Source organism: Macrobrachium rosenbergii, chromosome 31, assembly GCF_040412425.1.
Source record: "Macrobrachium rosenbergii isolate ZJJX-2024 chromosome 31, ASM4041242v1, whole genome shotgun sequence".
In the NCBI taxonomy this organism is placed as follows: Eukaryota; Metazoa; Arthropoda; class Malacostraca; order Decapoda; family Palaemonidae; genus Macrobrachium; species Macrobrachium rosenbergii.
Window position 1 is genome coordinate 29665195 of NC_089771.1, and position 21297 is coordinate 29686491.

The following is a 21297-nucleotide window of genomic DNA, read 5'->3' on the forward strand; positions in this document are numbered from 1 at the left end:
TTTAGGCAACCAAGGTAAACTTACCACTCTCTCGAATCTTGGATACAGCATATTTTGAAGTAATAAGTAACTTAATTGAACACACATCAGTATAGCCTATTTGAGTAAATAAATATACTAGGAATACTTGCAATTATTTTAATGCGTTTCGTATGAAATGTATGGTTATTAGGGGTGATGAAAATTTTTGTTACATTCAGGGGTGAATGAATCTTTTCATTGTTAATCAAGTTCATTTGTGGCAGTCTGGTAATCTGAGTTATTTCCTTGCCTGTCGAGGTTATGTACAACATTCATAAGGAATATCATCTTCCAAGAGTATATAGTTTTGTCAGGTCCCTGTTCTGTTTGTTTTGTTAGTGGCTATAATTATTTCTGTTGGCTGGATTTAACATCCCATAAGGGCTTTTTTTACTTTTAGTGCATTTTAACCTTAGGCAACTAATGTAAAGGGAACAATTGTTCATTTAAATAGATAATTAACCATAGTGTGCTGTTGGTACTTATACATTTGAAGAAATAAAGCATTTTAAATTCCTACTGCTATTATTATTATTATTATTTTGCTTTGACTTTGCTTCAAATTACAGTATGTTAATAGGTCATGTATGTCTGATTTCTCATAGTATAGTAGCTCCTCACCTAATCAGAATTTTCTATTTATCAAGTGCATTATTTTTTTGGCTTATTCATTGGTTAGCTTTTAGAAGTAGTTTATTTATGGGTAAGTCTCTTGAATTAGAAGGGTAACGTAAAGTACAGATTGGCTTAGGCAGCAAATTATGCTGTTGGCAGTTGGATATCATAAATGAAGTGGAAGGTTTGTTATACCGGACTTTATTACTACATTTTGCTGTTCGTTAGAAGGCCAGACCCTGAAATGTTTGATAAGTTGGGAGGCTACTGTATGTTCATGCATATCACAAAACAGTTGAAGTTGCATATTGATGTTTTTCCTTTGATGTCTTCTGTTTACTTTTTCCTTTCTGTTTGGTATATTATGTTTGTGTACATTTTTTAGACTGAAATGTTGATATGGTGAGTGGTGAAATACTGAATTTATTTGTAGAGTAGAGAAAACTATTCCTCTTTTTTATTTTATTGAAGTAACATCATATTCTTGTAAAAACATCATTTTATTGGTTTGTATACTGTATTAAAAATAGAATTCCCTAGGAGAAATAGCCATTGTTTGGATTTTATTGACTCTCGTTGGTCTTTTCCAGCTCTGCAGGCGGGACAGACGCCAGTACCAGCGGCAGCACCCTCAGGTCTACCTCCAGCCAAGTGAGGTTGAATAACCTTAGTCGCAGATGACCCAGTGGGTGGATTTACCACGAGCCGAGACAAAGAAGAAATTGTGCCAGCCCCGTGTTGAAAGATGAAGGGGCTTAGACATGGCATATTTCACGTTTGATTCTCGTCGCATTTGTTAAGATTATGAAGACGGACGCTGTTCGTGTCAGTGAAGTGGAGAATACCTCTTGAAACGGAGGGTTCTCCCAAGTGACTTTTATGGATTTCCAGAAGGCATTCCATTCCTTTGGAACACAAAACGAGTCAGAAGGCCTCCTAAATGGTCTGATGTGGTGATTGACCGAACTTTTAAAGTTAGCGGGATGGTTGCGGGATAGTACAAAAGCACACGGTGATGAAGTTCGTGAAAGCGGGTGTAGATTATCAGTGACAGGAAGAGACCTAGTGGACCTAATTAGTGATTTTTGCAGACATGGAAGTAAGCACCAGCAGTCTTTTATGTATTGCCAAAAGAAAACTAATCAGAATCTTATGTGACAAAATTCCAATTGGTGTCATAAGTTTGAATCGGAAAATAATCAGATGAAATTTGGATATTGTTTCTGTCACGATTGGCAGGTATTTTATGGAGTTGGTAACAGTGGGTGGAAGGAAGGTCACTTGTGGTGTTAGTGGCAGAAAGACGTGACGTACCGAGAAAAATAAACAAGTGACTGCTGGAGCAGATTCTCTTATTACTGAATCTGGTTTTACCTCAGAGTCATTCTAGGGGGTGTGGTTTTGCCTCATGTGATAATTAATCTAATAGGCCTATGGACTGATGAAAATAATAGGCAACATTTGGACTGGCATTATGCTTGTGATTTAATAGAACTGTGTTAATTACCTTATTTTTATAGATAATTGGTGACAAATTGGTGTCTTTCATTACGGAAGCTGTATTGGGTATTGTGTAGGTGAGTTTGATATGCAGAGTTTCGAAAAAAAAAAAAAGCAGTACCTCCCATAAGTGTTCACACCATTAGCCTTTGTGCAAGAAATTAGTATTGTGTTAAGCTCAGGTATGTCATAGGGAACATTATGAAGCAAGCTTAGGCTAGGTGTAGTTCAAGTGACACAGTTCAGCTGTAGTAGGGTGACACTGCATTGACTTTTTTCATAGTTATTTCTCTCTGGACGGACAACTAATTGAAGTGGTTTGTAGTTTTGTTTCAAGCTGTTTAGGTTTGGTGTGATGCCTTCATTTGAGAGAATGACTGGGAATGCTACATTACAGATGAGGCTATTATTTATATGGGAATTAAAATAGCAGCTATTTTTTCACTTTCTTCCAGGCAAAATTTTGAGCGTCAGACCTTTTTTTCCTTTCATTTTGGTTGTCCTTCAGCTGTGATCACTTTTAACCCAAAACATACGCTGGTCCAAGGCAGAGTAGTCGTCTGTAAGAGCATTGGGTTTGAGGCTATGGTCTGTAGTGTGCACTGTAGGGATGTTGAGCGGTGGTTTTTTGGAATCTGAGCTTGGGAAGTTACTAGTGAGGTTATGGAATATCGATTAGAAAATTTAGCGAATATCTGGTGGTGATTTTGGTACCATTGACTTGACAAATTTCTGTTGTACATCAGGAATCACTAGTACCTCTGTAAGTCATTATTTGAGATTCCTCCGTCACATGAAGACTAGCTGGTGTGTGTGTGCGTGCATGTGTATACACTGTGTTCACCGTCATCAATCATCATTCTGATCATCTGTACATGTGTTCATACTGTGATCACCATTCTGTGGAACCCATTTCGTACTCTCTTTCTGGCCAATCTGTGATAGGGTCAGCAAACTCAGGGGCCGACACGTTGATAGTTACTTGTACGAATTTTACAACCCACCAATAGGCAGTGTCGTTTCTTGTAAGGTTATGAAAAGAAATTATAAAAGCGTTATGTATTAACTGCACTCAGTCCCTATTTTGTTTTTCTCCTGTAAGCAGAGTTGGTACTTGAATGAAGTAGAAATTTCATCAGCATTCATTCCCATTTGGTCACCATTCCATTACCTGATTATTGTACTGTAGTGCTTCTTTGCAGAACTTGTCTTTGTTTAACTGAAGGAGTCAAAACTTTTTAGGCATTTTTTTACTCTACTTGAAGGTTTCAAAATTTGATTCTTGGCCTCTGATTTTATCATGAAATGTCATTTGTTTGATAATGGCGGATCGTTAAACAGACTTAATAATTTGAATTAGAGCGGTTTATTGTTGTTATTGATGACATTCAATAATGTATCCATTTTATTTCCAAGTGTAATCATAAAATAACAAAGGCAGTTTTGCAGCGATAGTTGTCAGATGTGGAGGATTATTTTTATATTGAGGGTAGGCTGTAGGGTAGTAAGCCAGTGCCATGGCAAGTTAGGTCTTCATTCATTCTTGTTACCAAACGCTGTGCTGCAGTGAAATTGCGAAAGGTCTCATAATTGATCATTTATATTTGGCTTGCATCATTAGAACATGGTGGAAAATTTTTAGCATTTGTATAACGTATCTGGGAAAAGCCGTCGGAATCGTACTGAAAGGGTACATTGCATATTGTCTGGTTATGTAGTAGTGGGTTTTGGGGATATTTATGTCTTGGCCGAATCATCTGTTAGGGCTGAAGGTGGTTATTTATGATGTCACCTGTGATTGCTCATATGTTGTTCTGAATGGATATGTTAACCCGTGATTGGTCAGTGTGACCCCCCCTCCCTCATTATTATTATTGTAGAGGTAGCTGTGATCGTGCGAGTAAATTCTTTAATATTTATACGTACTGCAATTTCAGTGACGGCCTTTAGTGATTCCCCTGCTCTCCCCTTGATCCCTCACCCCCTTTCCCTTCCCCTGAAGAAGAGATGAAATTTTCGGAAATGTTATCAGTTGGTCAGTGCGTGATAGAACATCATTTTGCTGTACAAATGTTAAAAGGAACACAGGGCACGGGTATGCCTGATGCTCCAGTGTACATTATGATTTGGCTTCTTACGGAATAAAATACTTTTATTGTAAGCAGACGTTTTATTTGAGTACCTGATATTACGTACAGAAATTATTAAACTACCAGGCTAGAGTATTTCCATCATTTGTGATATTAATATATGTCTACAATAAGTATATTTAGAGGGTTTTTTGTGAATTGCTCTTGTTGAGAGTTGTAATTTGTGTTATATTTATGTACTGTATTGATTTTGTTTTTTAAAAAACATTCTTAATAGATGACTGGGCTAAATATTGTGTATCTTATTAGCTTATTCTAAAATTTTTCATTACACTACAAGCCTCTTAGAAGACAGAACAGCTATCCCCATTATGTTGAGAGGTATATAGTGACCTGTTTGTTGTTTACGTCTAAGTAAATCCATTTTCACTCTTGAAAAAGGCATAGCAGATGTGATGTATAGTGAGGTTCACATAAGCTGATGAGAAGTAGTAATAAATTGAAAGCATGTAAATGATTTACAGTACTGAAATCAAATTGAAAGTGTATTCTTCAAGAAATAAGTGAGGATATAGAAATGTCTACTCATGAAAGGAGATAAACAGCATATATAGTACATATTTCAGTTTCAGTAAGAATTTATCAACATGGAAAATTGAAAATGAAATAAGAGCAGGGTACCAGTAACTATATTTGGTGCTGATTACGAGTGAAACTTACAAGAAGTTGCTTACATTGAAATTTTCTATTCATTGAAAGTGTCCTGTTCTGGAGCAGGTCTAAATATGACTCTGTACTTGATGAATGTGAAAGTACCTAGATTGTCTGATTGTATTTAAATGGAATGCAAAAATCTTATGTTACCTGTTTCAATGACTCTGTCTTTTATATTATTTTCTATGTTTATTGTACCGTAGGTAATTATATAATGTTTACAGGCCTTCTGTCCAAGCTTTTGTAAATCCAGATATTTTAAAATAGTAGAACTGGTAATCTGTGTAGAGATTCTAAATTATGGTTTGATTCAAAGTACTATCGGAGGCAAATAGTTGAAGTTTAGTGATCTGCCTCAGATAATTGTTTTTGGGCCCATATATCTATGTTTTACTGGTAATTATTCAAATTCTCAATTTTTCATTAGGAATTTTCTGGTATATGCAGATAAATGCTGTTGTGATTTGTGGGTTTTGTAATGCACTAACTGGATTTAGAAATTTAAGCAGCCAGGCCTATGAGAGCTGTTAATCAGTTCTGTGGTCTGGTTAAACTATTTTAGTAATAATAATAAATTTAAATTTTTCAATGCAATAAAACTTTTGGTTGAAGCCATGTAAAAAAAAAGTTGACATTGCCTACAGTATATATTTAAACTGTGTTGCTTTGTGGCAATATTTTCATTAAACAATTATTTTTGTAGATAATTTTGTGCCTTACTGGAAAAATTTATATAATTTTTAGTCTAGTTTATTTTCAAAATAACAGGATTTAAAAAAAGTGTTTTATATAATAACAGGATTTAAAAGTGACATATATAATACAGTAACAGGAATCAAGTGAAAACTTGCAGGTATATCAAGAGTTCAAGGTTCAATACAGGGGTTATTTTTATCACAAAATTGAATGAAGCTAAGAGAAAGGAATAGTGGGAAGCCAGTGCTGCATTAAATGTTAAAGATTCATTCAGACTGTAAATTATAAGTGGAAAAATACCTTTAATATAACAAAAAAGCAAATTGGGAGTAGAGGCGGTATGTGATGACCATGTTGTAGGAGGACAGGCCAAGGAAGTCAGAACAGTGGATATTTTTGGAGATGCACAGGATTTCTTGAGATGAAGCTTTAGAGGAATAGAAAAGTATATACTTTATAAGAGGTATTTGATTGGAAGAATGTATTAGAAAACCCAAAGGTGGAAAGAGGTACATACTAGATTTCAAAGCTGTAGAGAGAGCCAGTAAGGAAGACTATTAAAAACTGATTGAAGTGAAGATATATTGCCTGACTACTTGCTTGTGAGTATCCAGGTACCCTAATGAAAGCTGTTCATTAAATCTTATCAGATAGGAGAGCTTGAGAGTCAGGATTCAGTGACTACCCAAACCTCCTTTCAAGATTCTTTCATCAAATATGAGCTATTAATCGTTGGCCTTGAACATAGTTTATGCATAAAACACATTACATAGCACCATATGGTCTGCATGACCTGGTGCTTGGTGGATATTAATTCAATTCAGTTCAACAGGGATGTTGTGTTCAATACAGATCCTCACCTTGCTTCTCTGAGAGTTATTCCTAGTCTCCCATTTATTCATTAGAGTTTCCGTAAGCTCATGCTCATTATCAAAAACCTTTTAATATCATCGAGTTTCAATGATATTCCTGGGCCATTTTCCATTTTTTAATTGCCATTAAATTGTTTAAACTGCCTCCTGTTGCCCAAATCTGATCTGAAGCTGAAATGAAAATTTCCTGTTAACTCGCATGCCGTTCCTTTTGTTTCTCCATTCTTGGTAGAACATTTATGAATGAGTTTAAAGTATCAAGCTTACAGTAGTTTGAACATCTTGATAATTCTGAGTTTGAGGCTATTACTGTATAGTGTTCCAAGGTATTTGTTGGGAAATATAGTTGGAATCAAGCAGGTTTTAGTATTACTAATTATTGATTGCTGGTGCAAGGGAGCCTGTTAAGAATTTGGTCATACAGGTACTATAAAACTATCGAGTACCATTAGGATGAACACTGATAATATTGCCACTGGCTTGTAAGTCTGTAAGCTTTTGAAGCTAATTGGAATTATAATGCTTTACAAATACAGTGCTAAAACGGATGGTATTCCACTAACAAGCCTTAAAGAAAAAAGTTGTAATATTTGAAATTTTTGTCAAATATGACGGTTACAGTGTGCTTGCATCTCATCAGATGGAATAGAATACTCAAGTGATGTTTAAGAAATGGGAGAGATTTCTTGCCTGAACTTGAAATTAATTAAACAAACAATTACTGTTCTTTCCCTTAGACTGTAAGGGAATCGGAAAATATTTCATGCACATACTATATAAATATAAAAGTAATATTTGCCAATGACCATCCCTTTGGTGTGAGTTTATCGAGTTAGGAGATAAAAAAAAATGGTATGCCTTCCTTTTGGTGCAAAGCTATCGAGTCCAAAGATCAAGAATTGGTATGCCATCACTTTGAGGCATACCTCAAAATGTGAGGTTATCGTTCTCGAGTCCAAAATTGACGGAGTATAGTAGCAGCAAGGACTTGCCAAAGAACGATTTGTTACATCAAACCGCTGGTGAATGTTAAGTGGAGAACTAAACCTCCGTGATCAGTTCGATAATTAGGCTCACTTTGCATGCTCGCTAATCCCGATGCTTAAAATATAATAGAAATTTTTTTAACTCGCTATGTCGTATTTGACAAACAGGAAATAAGGTTTCGAAAGGAATTTTTAAACTTGATCGTGAGCACCATTGGAAACAAAAAGGGGATGTTACCTTGAGTCTAGAATATTTTCCCAGTATGAGAAGTTATAAAGTGATAACGAATCTACTTGACAACAGATTAACTGATTAAGAGAAAACACCACAAAAGAAAATAGAAAATAAAACAAGTTTTCTGTCGGGTAAAGTTCTTTTCCATTTCGTAGATGGAGAGCGCCAAGGACCGTCAAGTTCTTGTGGTCAGTCTCCAAACGTCACTTTTGGTCCTTGCCTGAAGGTTCTCCAAATTAAAACACCTCTCACTCATCGCCGGCTCCTGTTAGTGACTGTTGTTAGTGAGAGATGTGTAATTTACGGTAAGAATCTATAGTCTGGGTGTTTTACAGCTTTCTAGGTGTTTTGCTGGTATAGCAAAACGGTGTGCATTGTTCGCAAAAGTTGGGGTTGCGTGAAACTATATTATGTGGTCTTAAAAAGTAACAATTTTTTCGATTTTAACATTCAGTTAGATTTGTTCTTTTAATTAAGCCCCAATAGCCCGAATGGCGGAAGGTGTTATGGTATAAAAGTGGCTCTAGGCCTATCTTGGCCCACTGAGTTTGGACCTGGTTTATGGAAGACAGCGTAAGTTATTGGTAAAAGTTGGTATATTAGTCTTAGCAACCTTGCTTTTAAAAGATCTTAATCATACGTAGGGGCATTTGTGGGTATTTTAATGCTCGGCAAGTAGTCTAAGTAATGTTAAATTACCCTTTGTTTCAACCCAATCCAGTGTAAATTAAGGATTTGTAGTTTACTTAATTTGTAGATATAGTGAACGTAATCCACCCATTGAGGTACATTTATTGGCTACGAATAGGCATGAGGGCAAACCCCCGTATATTCCCCTTAACTGCTGAAAATATATAGACTATAATTAGTCTATCCCAGAGTCACAATGATGCTAGTTACGTTCTTTCAAAAATTAAACTATTTTACCTTTTTTTTTGTGTGGTGGTGATAACTGTTTTCCTTTGAATTTAAAATGCAGGAGCCCTTGCCAGTACAAAAGCTTAAGCTACATGTTCCCGGTGTTCGTCCATCCAGAAATGTTAGTGTATCTCTGTAAACTTGACTTGCCAAATAGCATCAATTATACCAGGTTTCACATGCCTGGTATGTGTTGACGCTTCCGTAAATTATATAAAAGAAATACTTGTAGAATGAGTTAGGAATAGAGAATGACAGGTGTTCAGTAGCCGTGAGTTCGCAAATATTAAATTAACTTTATAATAAAACGAACTTGCACAATTAAATGGACAGCATGTGTACCGTATGTGAACAGCTGAACCCATCCTAGAGAGAGCTTTAACCTGGAGCGCTAATGTCATTTGGCAGGTGCGAGTTAATTTTTCCTGCTTGCGCCATCGAGTTTGTGTTTGGTGGGGGTTTTGGTTGAGGTGGGGGATGTTTGCAGACTTGGTGCATGTTTTTGTGGAGTTGATGAGAAACATTATCATTCCCTGTGTATTGCGTAGGCATTTGCATATGGGAAAGGCAAACTACTTAATATTCAGACGGTACCTCTGATTTTACATCCTTTTATGCGCCGAAGCTTTGGGACTTCAATGCCCCGGTAGTCCTTGTCGGAAGTTTGTTAGGTGTAGGTTACAAATGCGTAACATATGTATTTGTTTATGGTTATCCTGCTTAAGTTAGTATATTAAACTCGAAAATGGCTATACTGCAAATGAGGGCAAACTTGCGAGTGGGTAATGTTGACTGGTATTCAGTGACTAATTAGTAATGCCAGTTGATTAATAAGATTTTTATGCTAAAGCCGACAACATTAACAGAAATTTGCGATCGATTTTAGTTTTCCTGTGGATTCATGAGTTGGTTCTTAGTTTAGAATTTTTAATAGATAAGCTTGAAGTTCATTGAACAGCACATAATTGCTTAAGTGCTAATGACTGGGACTGCCTCTAAAGGCTGACATTGCTTCAAACATTAAATCTGGATTATTATCTTTTAAGCGGATGTAACCAGAGTTATTTTAACGTAGTTTCCATAGTTAAAAAGTGAGACTTAACCAACCATTGTGGACAAATGTCCATTCTAGCTTTGTGAAATCAATCGGTGTTAAATTCTAGGCTTACTGTTATTTCTGAAGGCTAAGGAATCCGAAACTGAAATTTCATTGTGTCTCGGCTTCTTAAACACTTAGGCCTAGCCTAAGGAGCGTGTGTAGTCTACTCGCTCATTTGTTCTTTCTCTCGTTTGGCATTTGCTGCACCTTTCGGCCAACCTTTTTTCTTAATGGTAACTGTTGCTGCCGTATCTGTTGATATTGGTATGTTGCAACATTGGTTTAGTCTTAGAGACATTAATAATTTTCAGTCGACAGAGACCTTAATAATTTTCACTCTCCCCGCCCGCCACCTTCTTCAAGATTAGTATTGTCAGGTATTCTGACGACAGTAGTCTCAAATTCTTTGCCATGCTGTAAGCTCCATGTTTATGAAATTGTTCAATTCCAGTCTCCATTTTCTGTGGTTCCTGTAATTGTTTTGTAAGCAGTTAAATAAAAGTGGCCGTCTAGTTAGCTTCTCGGCATTTATCCTGTTTCTAGTTTTGTCGATTATATTGCACCCACTGTTTTTTTTTAGCCTTCCCGTAAACATTTAACTAATTTTCAAGTGTTAAGTAAATGGTGTTGATGCACCCCACTTTTAGCCTTCTACACTTCTAAAATGCATTTTAACACTCGAAATATTGTTTCTTGTTTTTTTCGACTGGTTGAACGAATAGTTGTGTAGATGACCTTTGTAATGAGAATTACAGTAACCTTAGCGACTTAGATTTTATCTACTCATCTTGAAAGCCGTAAGGACAGGCACTCAGTTTAGGTTGTGATCTTGTTAATTTTAACAAGCAGAAATTATTTAATTTGCTTATATGTTAGCGTGAACATTTCACACAACAGTACAAACTGTTAAATATGTGAAACCTGAAGGGCTTATAACTGACAATACGCTATAATGTTTAAGTAAGGTATGCTAATAAGGCCTAAAATACTCATAAATAATTTATTGCATAAATATAGTTGAAATTAATGGTTTATGGCAAACGTTACAAATCTGAGTAATAAGGTAGGACCTGTTTGACTGACATTAGATGGGTGTACACTGCCCTGCCATGAAGGTTACTGTAGTGTAGTCAATTAAATACGGCCACTGAACCGTATCATTATTTTCCGTAACCTCCACTTCTCCTCCTGGTGGGCAGTGCCCCTGCCCCTGGCCCGGGGGGAGCAAAAGCCAGGAACTGCTGTGCTGCATTGTCATTCCGCTGGTGGGCTTCATCAGTGTCTGCCGGCTCAAGGGCGCCGTCTGGAATACTGCGCTTCCCGTATCCGCCAGATCTCCTGCGGGAGACGACGGGCGGCGGCAGTGCTGCTTGCTGTATGGGGAGGAATGGGGTTGCTGGGGCCTTTTCCTCCTCCTTATCCTCCTCTTTGTGGTCTGCTCTCCCAGTCATCAACATTGAGGCGAGAATTAGCACCTGAAAATTTAACAAATGTTTCATTCACTGTTACTAGACGACGCCAGTGTGAAGCGTTGGAATCCATCTAAACATTCGAGAGAAGAATTAAACCGTACGTGAGCTTATTTTTTACTTAGGAGTTTGAAGTTCATATTACTAGGAACGGAATTTGTAAAATACAAAGCTGTTTGGTGTTTAATGATTTCACTCGCACAGTAAACTTTAATCAAACCGATACGTGCTCGAGTCATTTGTAGCAACCCCACACTTCAGTGTAACAGAACCACCGGGAAAGTATTTGAAGCCATTTTTAACGCAATGACCTTGTGTTTTGACAGTGCACAAAATCGAACTTGAATATAGCCGGTAAACGAGTGGTGCTGGGATTCAAGGTACATCAGTTTCAACACGATCTTAAACTCTTAATTTTGCATGTGAATTCGTATGAAATTAACTATCTTTTGCCCCTATTTGGACCAGCTGTGTGCCAAATATATTAAATTCACCCAGGCTCCCTGAGGTAACTGGCTTTAGGTTATACACTGTGCTCAGCGGATTACAGAGATTTGAGTCAACTCTTGAGTAATCAAAGATAAACAATTTTTAGTATTAAAGAGGATTGACATTAGTTTATTTTCATTAATCAAAGTTTTCGAAAAATTTCAGATATACAATTATTGCCAAGTGAAATATAATTTTATCCACCCATTTTCATACTAGAGCTAACACAAAGAAGGTCACTTTGATAATCTGAACAAAATACGGTGCTTCTCTTAGCCATAGACATTTTACTTACAACAAAGAATGATCCCTTCATGTTGGTCTAGAGATACGGTCCACTCGACGTTCGAGAGAGAACTAGTGTTCATTTCCTCAGACCACGGTTTTATACCCTGGTCATCTTTCTTGCCCCACCCCCTCCTACTTCTTATTCTTGTATTTTTGTTTTTTTCGTCTTAAGGATCTTCCTCTCGTGTCTAGTATCAAGGTAAGAGGAAAGAGCTTTTGATAATCTGTTATAACTGCATGAATCGTGTTTATACTGGATTCTCAAAGGTCGTGTGGAGTATGCAAAACGGAGCCATGCGTCCAGTTACGTAAGTGAGATATAACGTAATTATCCGGAATTAATAAGCAAATCAATAAGTATGGTTTTATAAATAGTTTTTTTTCCGATCCTTTCAGTAAACATGAATTTTTTAGTTGTAACATTAGCAACTGTTTGGGCAGACTCTGTCGACTGTTTTGGTTCGTAACCAAAAAGAGTTGATTATATTGTATAGTTTTCATTATCACGTTGCGCGTACATATGTTAGTGTTCACCGTGAATGATCAGCTAAGTGTCAGTGTAAAGTATTTTCCGTGAAATACTTTTATATTTGGGCCTTTTGAAGACAACAATATTCTGTAACATTTTCATTAACGTATCCTCCAACACGAGGTGCGCTCGACGTAAATTTGCTGAATATTACAGAAGATGCACCTTAGGCGTAGCTTACATTCGGTATTACTTCGAGATAAAGCGAATTTTAAATAAGGTTAATAATGATACTCGAGTACTTAAGTATTTCTATTAATCTTACCGCAGTTTCTTGGTGTATTCTGCATTTTTTCTTCTGTTAATCACAGATGTCCACATTCTGACACGCCACTGTTCTGGTCGTGCATCAAAGTTAGCTTATACACGGCTGTCATGATGTTTGTGTGGTAATGTCCACACGAGATACAATAGGCTTAGAGAAATTTTCCACATTTCTTTCGACAATCACGCAAATTCCAGAGAATTCTCAACATTTGGGTATTTGCGTTAGGTCGCAGAGAACATCGTCACAAAGCATTGCCCCAGGAATAATTTAACCTTGACAGTGTGAGTACAAACATAGGAAGGTTGGCTTCCTGCTGCCCTTCTTCCTGGAATCTCGAGAGACAGGAACCTCTCTCTCTCTCTCTCTCTCTCTCTCTCTCTCTCTCTCGCAGAATTGGCAAAGGCAGTTGTCTTTTATCAGAGGGTAAGACGGCATCACGAATACAGAAAGTTTTCTTAGGATTTAGAGAAATTCGAGCCATCCTTGAGATAACTATTTCACTTTCAGAAGAAGGTTTAGAATGGTCAGTTCTATAAAAAAAAACCTGCAGTGAAATCCTAGGATGTCCTTGAGGTTGCTACTGCAATTATGGAAAAAAGGTGAAGTAGTATTTTCCTCTGTAATTTTATACTCATGGTCAAAGGTTATTTATATTCAAAGTCAAGGTCGAAATGTTTTTGACCATTCTGGGTGTGGTTAATGATTAGCCTTAAAACCCGTACTGTATAATGAAGTTAATGTGTTCCTTTAGTTTATATATCGGAAATACTTCGTAATCAGTTGGATTGGAGAAATATACTCTTTTTCCAGTTCTTTAGACTGGGGCAGTTATAGGCCTATGTCTGATACGTTACTTAAGTAACTTGTCATTCTGATCATACTATATATAGGAGTTAGTGAATTCCTTCAATTTACCAGAAATAATTCGTAGTCAGTTGGACTGGAGAAACTTATTCCAACTTTTCTAGTTCTTTAGATTGGGGCAGTTATCGTATAAGCCTATCGTTTGATACATCATTGTAGTAACGGGCTGTTTTAATCGATGTATGATTATTGCAAGTGAAAGGTCGACAGTGCGCCTGGAGCCTTTTTTTTATGAATGCGATTTTTTTTTATATGAATGCGAAACATGTTCTCGGAAGGGTCAAGTGTAAGGCGAGTTACGTCTGGATTCTTAGCTGAATTTTGCCTTCAGGGGTCTGGCTGTTTAATAGATAGAAGTGGGAGTTTCGAAATAAGTAATCGTACGTCTGGAAGCCATGTTTGGCCGAGCACTGCAGGGTAGGTTGAGAAGCAATCTGACATTTTTTATGAAGCTATAGAGCCAATGGTGGGATTAAAAAAATAAAAACATTGGCAGATTGATACAGTAATAACCAGCAATAAAGTGAATGTTTATAACAAATAGTTAACTGTTGTTCGCTTTCAGTTACGGTAGATAAAAATATTTAGTTTCAACTGCAGATGAAATATCGTTTCAATTAAGGTAGAGCTCCGTAGAAATACGACAAAAACCAACTGGAAAAATTTCTTTACAAAATTCCTGACTTCAATAACAATACAAAGTTTAATCTGACTCCAAAAACCAAGAAACCAATAAAGTTTTTAAGAGGAAAAAAATTTTGGGCAACATTCTGCCTCAGTTGTATTACAGTTTCTGTCCAGCTGACTGTAGGTTCATCCTCATAGCACCTGATTAAGATTTTGAGTAGGGAATAAATTTGGAATTGATTTAAGGGTACTGCCAACGGTTCTAATGCGTCATAATGGTGTCCTTGATTCGACTAGATCGGCACAGCTCGCTAAATCGCTATGCAAATGCTTCCACGTTTCATTCAAGAAACCATACGGAAGTGTATGCTGGCTTAACGTACGAATTACTTGGATCTTGAGTACGAGACTTGATATGGTAGAAATTTGTCTAGTTGCCCAATTTTGAGTTTTGTACGAACTACAACAAATTTCATCCACATTGTCTGCTATATTTACAAGTAAATTAAGCAGTTCTTGATATAATTTGTATATGAATTGCCCACAATGCTTCAGAGATGAAGCAGTTGATTATGTGATGAAATTATGAAAGGTCGTAGACTGAATGCTTCACTACCACCAAACATATTATGAGATTGCGCCTAGTTACCTACGCAAGTCAGTTTTGTCAGTTATTCATAAATGGAGTGCTACGAGCCTGCTGTATCCTAAGCTGCATTAAAGTCCATTGATAGAAAGGATCACTAGGAACTAGTATTAGCCCAATTAACTTGAAGAAAACCCCACAAAAGTTCTGAACTGGAGCAACAATCGATTACCCTTCCAAGATGGCTGAGCGTTTGTGGAAGTTGTGTAATGTTTGGCCATTTTACTTTACAGAGCGCCTGTAATTACCAACGCTATCTGTGTATTTGTATCTCGTCATGCAGAAATTACGAATTGAGCTTGGTGACAAATAAGCTTTGTGTATTTATATCTCGCGCAGAAATTATAACTAGAGCTAATGTCATACTTGATGCTTCGCCTGGGGATAGGCTGTTGGGAGACGATTGAGTAGAGGTAGTACTAGGTTGCTCCAATGTCATGTTCCCCAGTCCTCTCCCCAGCAATGAAGGACGTGGCGCTCTGTTAAGTAAATAAACAAGGGTAGGTTAGGATATATCCATGTATGTGTAGTTCTGAGCAATGTAAGTAGTGATAAAAGTTCTGTTGGGGTCCAATATTCCTTACGAAAAGGTACACATCTGGCAGGACATTTTCAGCAACACGTCCCCCGAACACATACCAGTACTAGTTTATTGTGTAGACTCTAATATATGGTATTCAAAGCAAAATAAACTGCTGTTTTTGTTAGATAATCATTTATAACTTAATTTGTCACCTAAGTTTATACTGCACTGTGCATAGTCAGGAGGGAGGTAGATAAATTATCCAGACCAGTACATCAAGGATACGTGGCTGCATTCAGAAAGGTGTTTAAGTTTTATCATCCCATATTCAAGTTAGTTAAGCTTCCTTTTTCTTTGCAGGTGCATTTCAAGAGAAAGTCAAGGCATTCGCAGAATTCTAATCATACCAAGCAAGCAGGTGATGGTCACTCAAGATAATACTACGAGCAGCTAAAGACAAAATTACTGATGTGAACAAGTGAACAAGAAAGCCATACAAATTATAACGTGGTGTTGAAGAAAATATCTTTTCTTACAAAAGACAAGATAACGTTAGTCATAAAGGTGCGTTGAGATAAAAAAAAAAAGTATCACGTTCTAGCTTTCACGAAAAACATTCTGCTACTACAAATGTGTGTGGTTGAGGGAAAACAGCTCTTTGATCTCTCGAACCGTAGCCTAGCACTATAACAGAAAATATCTGTACTGATGCAGGTGATTACGTTTCTCGAAAAAGGGCAAGAGTGAAAGTATTACAGATCAGATGACGAATCATTAGGGAGCTTAATAATAAGGCTGGATAGGAAAATAGGTGAAAGAACGTACTAAAAATATTGGGGAATAATGATGAAATACAGGAACCTCCATTGATGAGTGAGGACATCAGAAAATGAATTAAACTAGGAAAGAACTGAACAGAAAACTCTTAAATGGCAAGAGAAAGCACAAGACCTAATTGAAAAGATGTACAAATAGTATAAGGAAAATGCCATAAAAATGAGAAAATCTACGAAAATAATGCGAAAATCAGTACACTGGAAAATGGGAAAAAAGCAAACGAAAAATAAAACTTGGTAGCGTATGATGGAGGGAAAAAAAAAGGAAACAAAATGTTGAAACACTGGAAGCAGATGTGCAGAAAATGAAACTAACATTGAACAATCATGGAAGAGACAAAACAGTTTGCAGGGAGAATTTAAAACCAACCACAGGATGTGCCGTATCAACCCAAGAAGTGAAAATAGGATATAAATACCCAGCCACATTGAGAGAACCCATGGACGTGGATTTCACAAACCTAATAAAACCTATGACGTGCCCAAGATAAATGCCAGTTAAGTAAAATTGTGCTCGAATAAAAACTTAGCCTTTGAACTGGGAAACAAAAGCCTGAAATTTATATTTTCTGAGTGTAAATGAAATATTGGATGGAGTTTCTGGGAGAGCAGGATTCGCCAGGAGAAGTCAGCTAAAAGATAAGTTGTTCATATTGCAATCTTGCAATGCTTTTTGTTTTACATTGCAATATTGCAGTGCTTTATGGGGAACTCTTCAGAATATTTAAAAACTTGTAAATTATTACCATGAGAGTTAAGAATATAGTATATTTAGTGTGCAACCAGTAATGTAGATGTTTTAAGCAGCTGAGGTGAATTAAATTTTACAGAATTTTTAGAGTATACCACACCGTAAAATCTAAGTATATAGTTATAGCTTCTCTCATACTGTGGATGAGATTCTTCTCTTAGATTTTGAGAGGAATTTGTGGCCAGCTGTCTGTACTAAATCAGGTGCTGAAATGAATCTTCATCATTAGGAGAGAATGTATCTTAAACAATACGGACTAGTAAAAATGTAGTATTAATGTTGGAAACCGGAGTGACATGCAGCTTCCATAGGAACAGTTCCAAATTAAAGGATCTATGAAAGTTTGATTGAGGTCTGTAAAGAAGAATGTGGTCTACAGTTTTTTTGTTCTTGATTTAAAATATTTCGGATAACTGCCCTGCATTTTTCTATCAAGATCTTAATAAATGACCAAATTTTGTCTGAACTTGAAACGACGTTGAATGAACTAATGTCATGGTATATCATTGAGTACAGTACGAGTATTTCAGAGAAACCCAATTGGCAGTTAAAGTATCCTTGAAATAAGTGAAATCTGACGTTATGCTTCCTCACTCGTAAAATTAGAGTAGTTTTAGAGCTGACATTGCAGATTTGGAACAAACTTCTGGCTACAAGTATTACTTCAATTCCGAGAGAAGAATCCCGTCTCTAGTATCAGAAAAAGCATTTACAGAGTTCAGGTATACTTTTTCTGAGAATTCCTTTAAAATTTCATCAATACAGCCCTTGTGTTATGAATTATTAACTACACAAAAAAGCTGGTCGTTGGCTGTACTATGACTTGATTTAAAAGCAAAAAAAGGCTGAAGAATACCCCCATAAAGTACTGTAAGTAATTTTCGTGGTCCGTATGATTAGTAGCAAGCTTTAAATAGAATATTTTAAATTGCCTTCATGTTAATACATTTGGCATCAGCTCCTGAAAATATCCAAGTCCTTGATGTAGATTTGTTACTATGGAGGGGGCGGAAGTCATCGAATTTTGCATTTAATTAATCTTTTGAGGAATTGTCAATTACAGACGGACTGCATTTGGAATGGAAGTACCTCTAAACACAGCATTGCTAACCCTAAAACCTTGTGCTCATTTCTTTGAGAGGTTACCCTGCAGTGCAGGGTAACTCCTCATGCAAACTGCCTTTTAAAATAATGCATAGGCCCAGCAAGATGTGGGACAATTTCATTCGCTTGATATGAATTTAAAGCCTTATCGAGGTAGCCGACTACTGTACTAAATATGAATGAGTATTCTAAGGGAAATCTGCTTTAGTACAATAGAAATTCATTTTGGGATGGACTAAAAAATACAGAACTACAGGTCGATTTAGTAAATAGTTCAGTTGAAATTTTTGAGCAGGTGGATAGACAGCGTTGTTTATGGATTATCACTTTCAGCAGCCTAAACCAGGAATAAGATTTTATGCTTAAATTTCATAGACGCCTTTGAATTTGAAAGTTTGAAGGCCTGTTAACTCAAATTTTACCAGCTTTATTGAAATCGTTTAAACAGACATAACCAAGCCCAAAGAGTAGTGATTTTTTATAATCTCTCGTTTTGCAGGTGGTAACAATCTACAGTTCTCAGTAGGTCTGATGGTTTTCAGTCCTATGCCATTTTCTGCAACAGTTGTAACCCACCATGTCAGTTAACTGTTTATGACAACCCACCACATCAGTTATGACATGATCAGTTAGTAACTGTTGCTGAGACAGAATTGAATTTCAGAAAAATAACGTTGATAAAACTTTAGATTTATACAATGTCCAGTGCGTTATCCTGTTCCCTTCTCGGTAATAACTTTTGTGTAGGATGCTAGAGGCCTGGCTATAGCTAATGATGTCTGTATTTTGATGTCTTCCTTGTATGTAAAAGACCTAATTTTCTACAGTTTAATTAACCAGTATTTTGTCCTTCAGGTGATCCGCAGCCTGAAAGTTCTTGCAGTACAATAATCTACACCTTTTAAAGAAGAAAGTACTCCACACATTTTAAAGAAAGTAATTAACACATTTTAAAGAAGAAAGTAATTACACATTTTTAATGAGATAATCCAAAGCAGCTGTGTATATATGTAATAAAAGGTAAGTGTTTAAGAACATGAATAAAGTCTCATCCTATTAGTAACTGGAAAATGAATGATGAACTTTTTTCAGAAATGTATATAACTCATTTAGATAAAAATATTTTCCTAATTCAGATTAACGCTTGAACCCTGCTGGTTGCAGTAAAATTTGCATCGCAATTAACATTGACTAAAGCTGTGACTAAATAGGAATTCAGTGATGTCCCAAATGAAATGATACAGATGTTCTACACTGATCTGAAAGTACCTGACACATCTGTGACTATCATAGTGATAGGGTCCAGGTATAGCTAATTATACCCTTTTATTATCTTGGCTCTTGTTATTTCAGAAATTCCACAGTTGGCAGCGAGTGGAATATCAAACAGTCTGGAAGAGTATTGCAAGAATCTACTATGGCCAACGTTCTTCAGCACCATTTTTATTATTTAAACTTATATACTTTAATCACTTCATAACTAGTGGTATTAAAACTGTTAAATATCAGCAATTAGTTGGTTAAATAACATAGCTTTTAGCCTAATAGCAGCTTGTAATAGCTCATACAAGTTTCATAAGTGGTTTTTACGCATATTTCTTACACATTGTAATGTGTTAAAAGGTAGTTCAGTATATTTTGAAATTAAGCATCCTTTCAGTTTAATATTAGGCATGGATGAGAATAATTTGTATACATAGTTTATGTAAATGTCCTATTAATTTGTCAGCAATCAGGTGGCTTAATGTGTTTCAGGGTACACAGTTCTTTATCTAAATATGCTATCAGCTTAATATCTAAACCATCGTAGATCAGGACCATCAAGGGACAGTGATTAAATTGGGATGCTACTTAGCTTTTATGATAGTTATCATTTAATGAACTATTACTATTAAGCTGTTCCATGTAAGGATCCCAAGAAAGGGTTGAGTTAGGTGAAAATTGGAATAATCTTTAGTGCAAGAAACTGGATGCCGTAGTGTGAAAAGACTTAAGGGAATTGGTGGAAAGTAAATGGGAGATAGTACTTAGTAGTCGTTAGGCTTTCCATATAACTTTCCCTACGAGTGACTGTATGAAGCCACTTAATTAGCCATGTAAAGTATAGGTGTTATCGAGACACTTGTCAAATTTTGAATAATTATCAAGAGCGAGATTTTAACTTGGAAGGGCTGTCTTTGCTTAAAACAGTCATTCCAGTCATGTTTGTACTTATTTGCTACATGCATTAGGTCTTAAAGTAAATAACTTGAGAAATCTGCGTTTGCTCGTTTCGAGTTACAGGTTTTGTAAGCTTAAAACTCTCGATGCTGCGGTGTCTTAGACACATGAAGTACAGATTAATTCTTTTGTAAGTTAAGGTTAGAAATCTTTCTCCAGAGACCTGAGTGTACACCTGTTACATGCAGTTTCCATTGAATGTCACTTTTCAAAGCTGGAGTGGATTTAGATACTGGGATCATTTTGTGATGTCAAATTGTAAATTTTTGTTGTAAAGGACTTCTGTATTTCTGCTTTTTTATCAGTTCTCAGTCTCTTACTCTTAATTTTTTTTATGGAACGTAACTAGGGTCTTTGTTAGTTGGTTCATGGCACAGAAAGGAAGAACCCATAATTCCACAAAGTTCTTTAGCAATATCTAGTACTGTAGAGTAACTCCTAGCTTAAACCATACAAGTTTGATTAGTTTCAAATTTGAGGACAATGAAGTAGACGAATGGTCCCCAGTGGCCCAAGTCAGTGAAAGTTTGAAGAAGTAGTAAGCCTTTGCAGCATTGTGACCCATAAAAACAAAGGTGATTTGAAAGACTTTAAAATTAGTACGATAGGTTAAACATTTTCTGCATCTCTCTCTCTCTCTCTCTCTCTCTCTCTCTCTCTCTCTCTCTCTCTCTCTCTCTCTCTCAAACTGTTTTTTTTTTTTTTATTCAAACTACTCATTGAAACACAAACACTCATTGAAGGGACTTATTGCATATTGAAGGGATTTATTCAAACTACTCATTGAAGGGATTTATTCAAACTACTCATTGAAGGGATTTATTCAAACTACTCATTGAAGGGATTTTAAGATCTTCGTTGAAGGGATTTATTCAAACTTATGGATTTATTCAAACTACTCGTTGAAGGGATTTATTCAAACTTTCAACATTTATTC

General features: G+C 36.3%; 1 protein-coding gene and 1 long non-coding RNA gene across 3 annotated transcripts in view; both read left to right on the plus strand.

The window, feature by feature from the left end:
- Positions 1–4297, plus strand: part of LOC136855495 (zinc finger protein 609-like) — a 154079-nt gene extending 149782 nt beyond the window's left edge. The window contains 1 exon segment of the mRNA XM_067132581.1: positions 1227–4297. Coding sequence (XP_066988682.1) covers positions 1227–1291 — 65 coding nt within the window. The 3' untranslated portion in view covers positions 1292–4297.
- A 3656-nt stretch (positions 4298–7953) lies between these two features.
- On the plus strand, positions 7954–21039 carry LOC136855496 (uncharacterized). Of its 2 annotated transcripts, none has more exons than XR_010858048.1 (4): positions 7954–8034; positions 15810–16013; positions 18996–19160; positions 19494–21039. It is a non-coding gene; the product is annotated as an uncharacterized lncRNA (long non-coding RNA). The 2 variants fall into 2 exon arrangements; XR_010858049.1 differs by lacking the exon at positions 7954–8034 and adding an exon at positions 11184–11315.
- Positions 21040–21297: the final 258 nt, after the last annotated feature.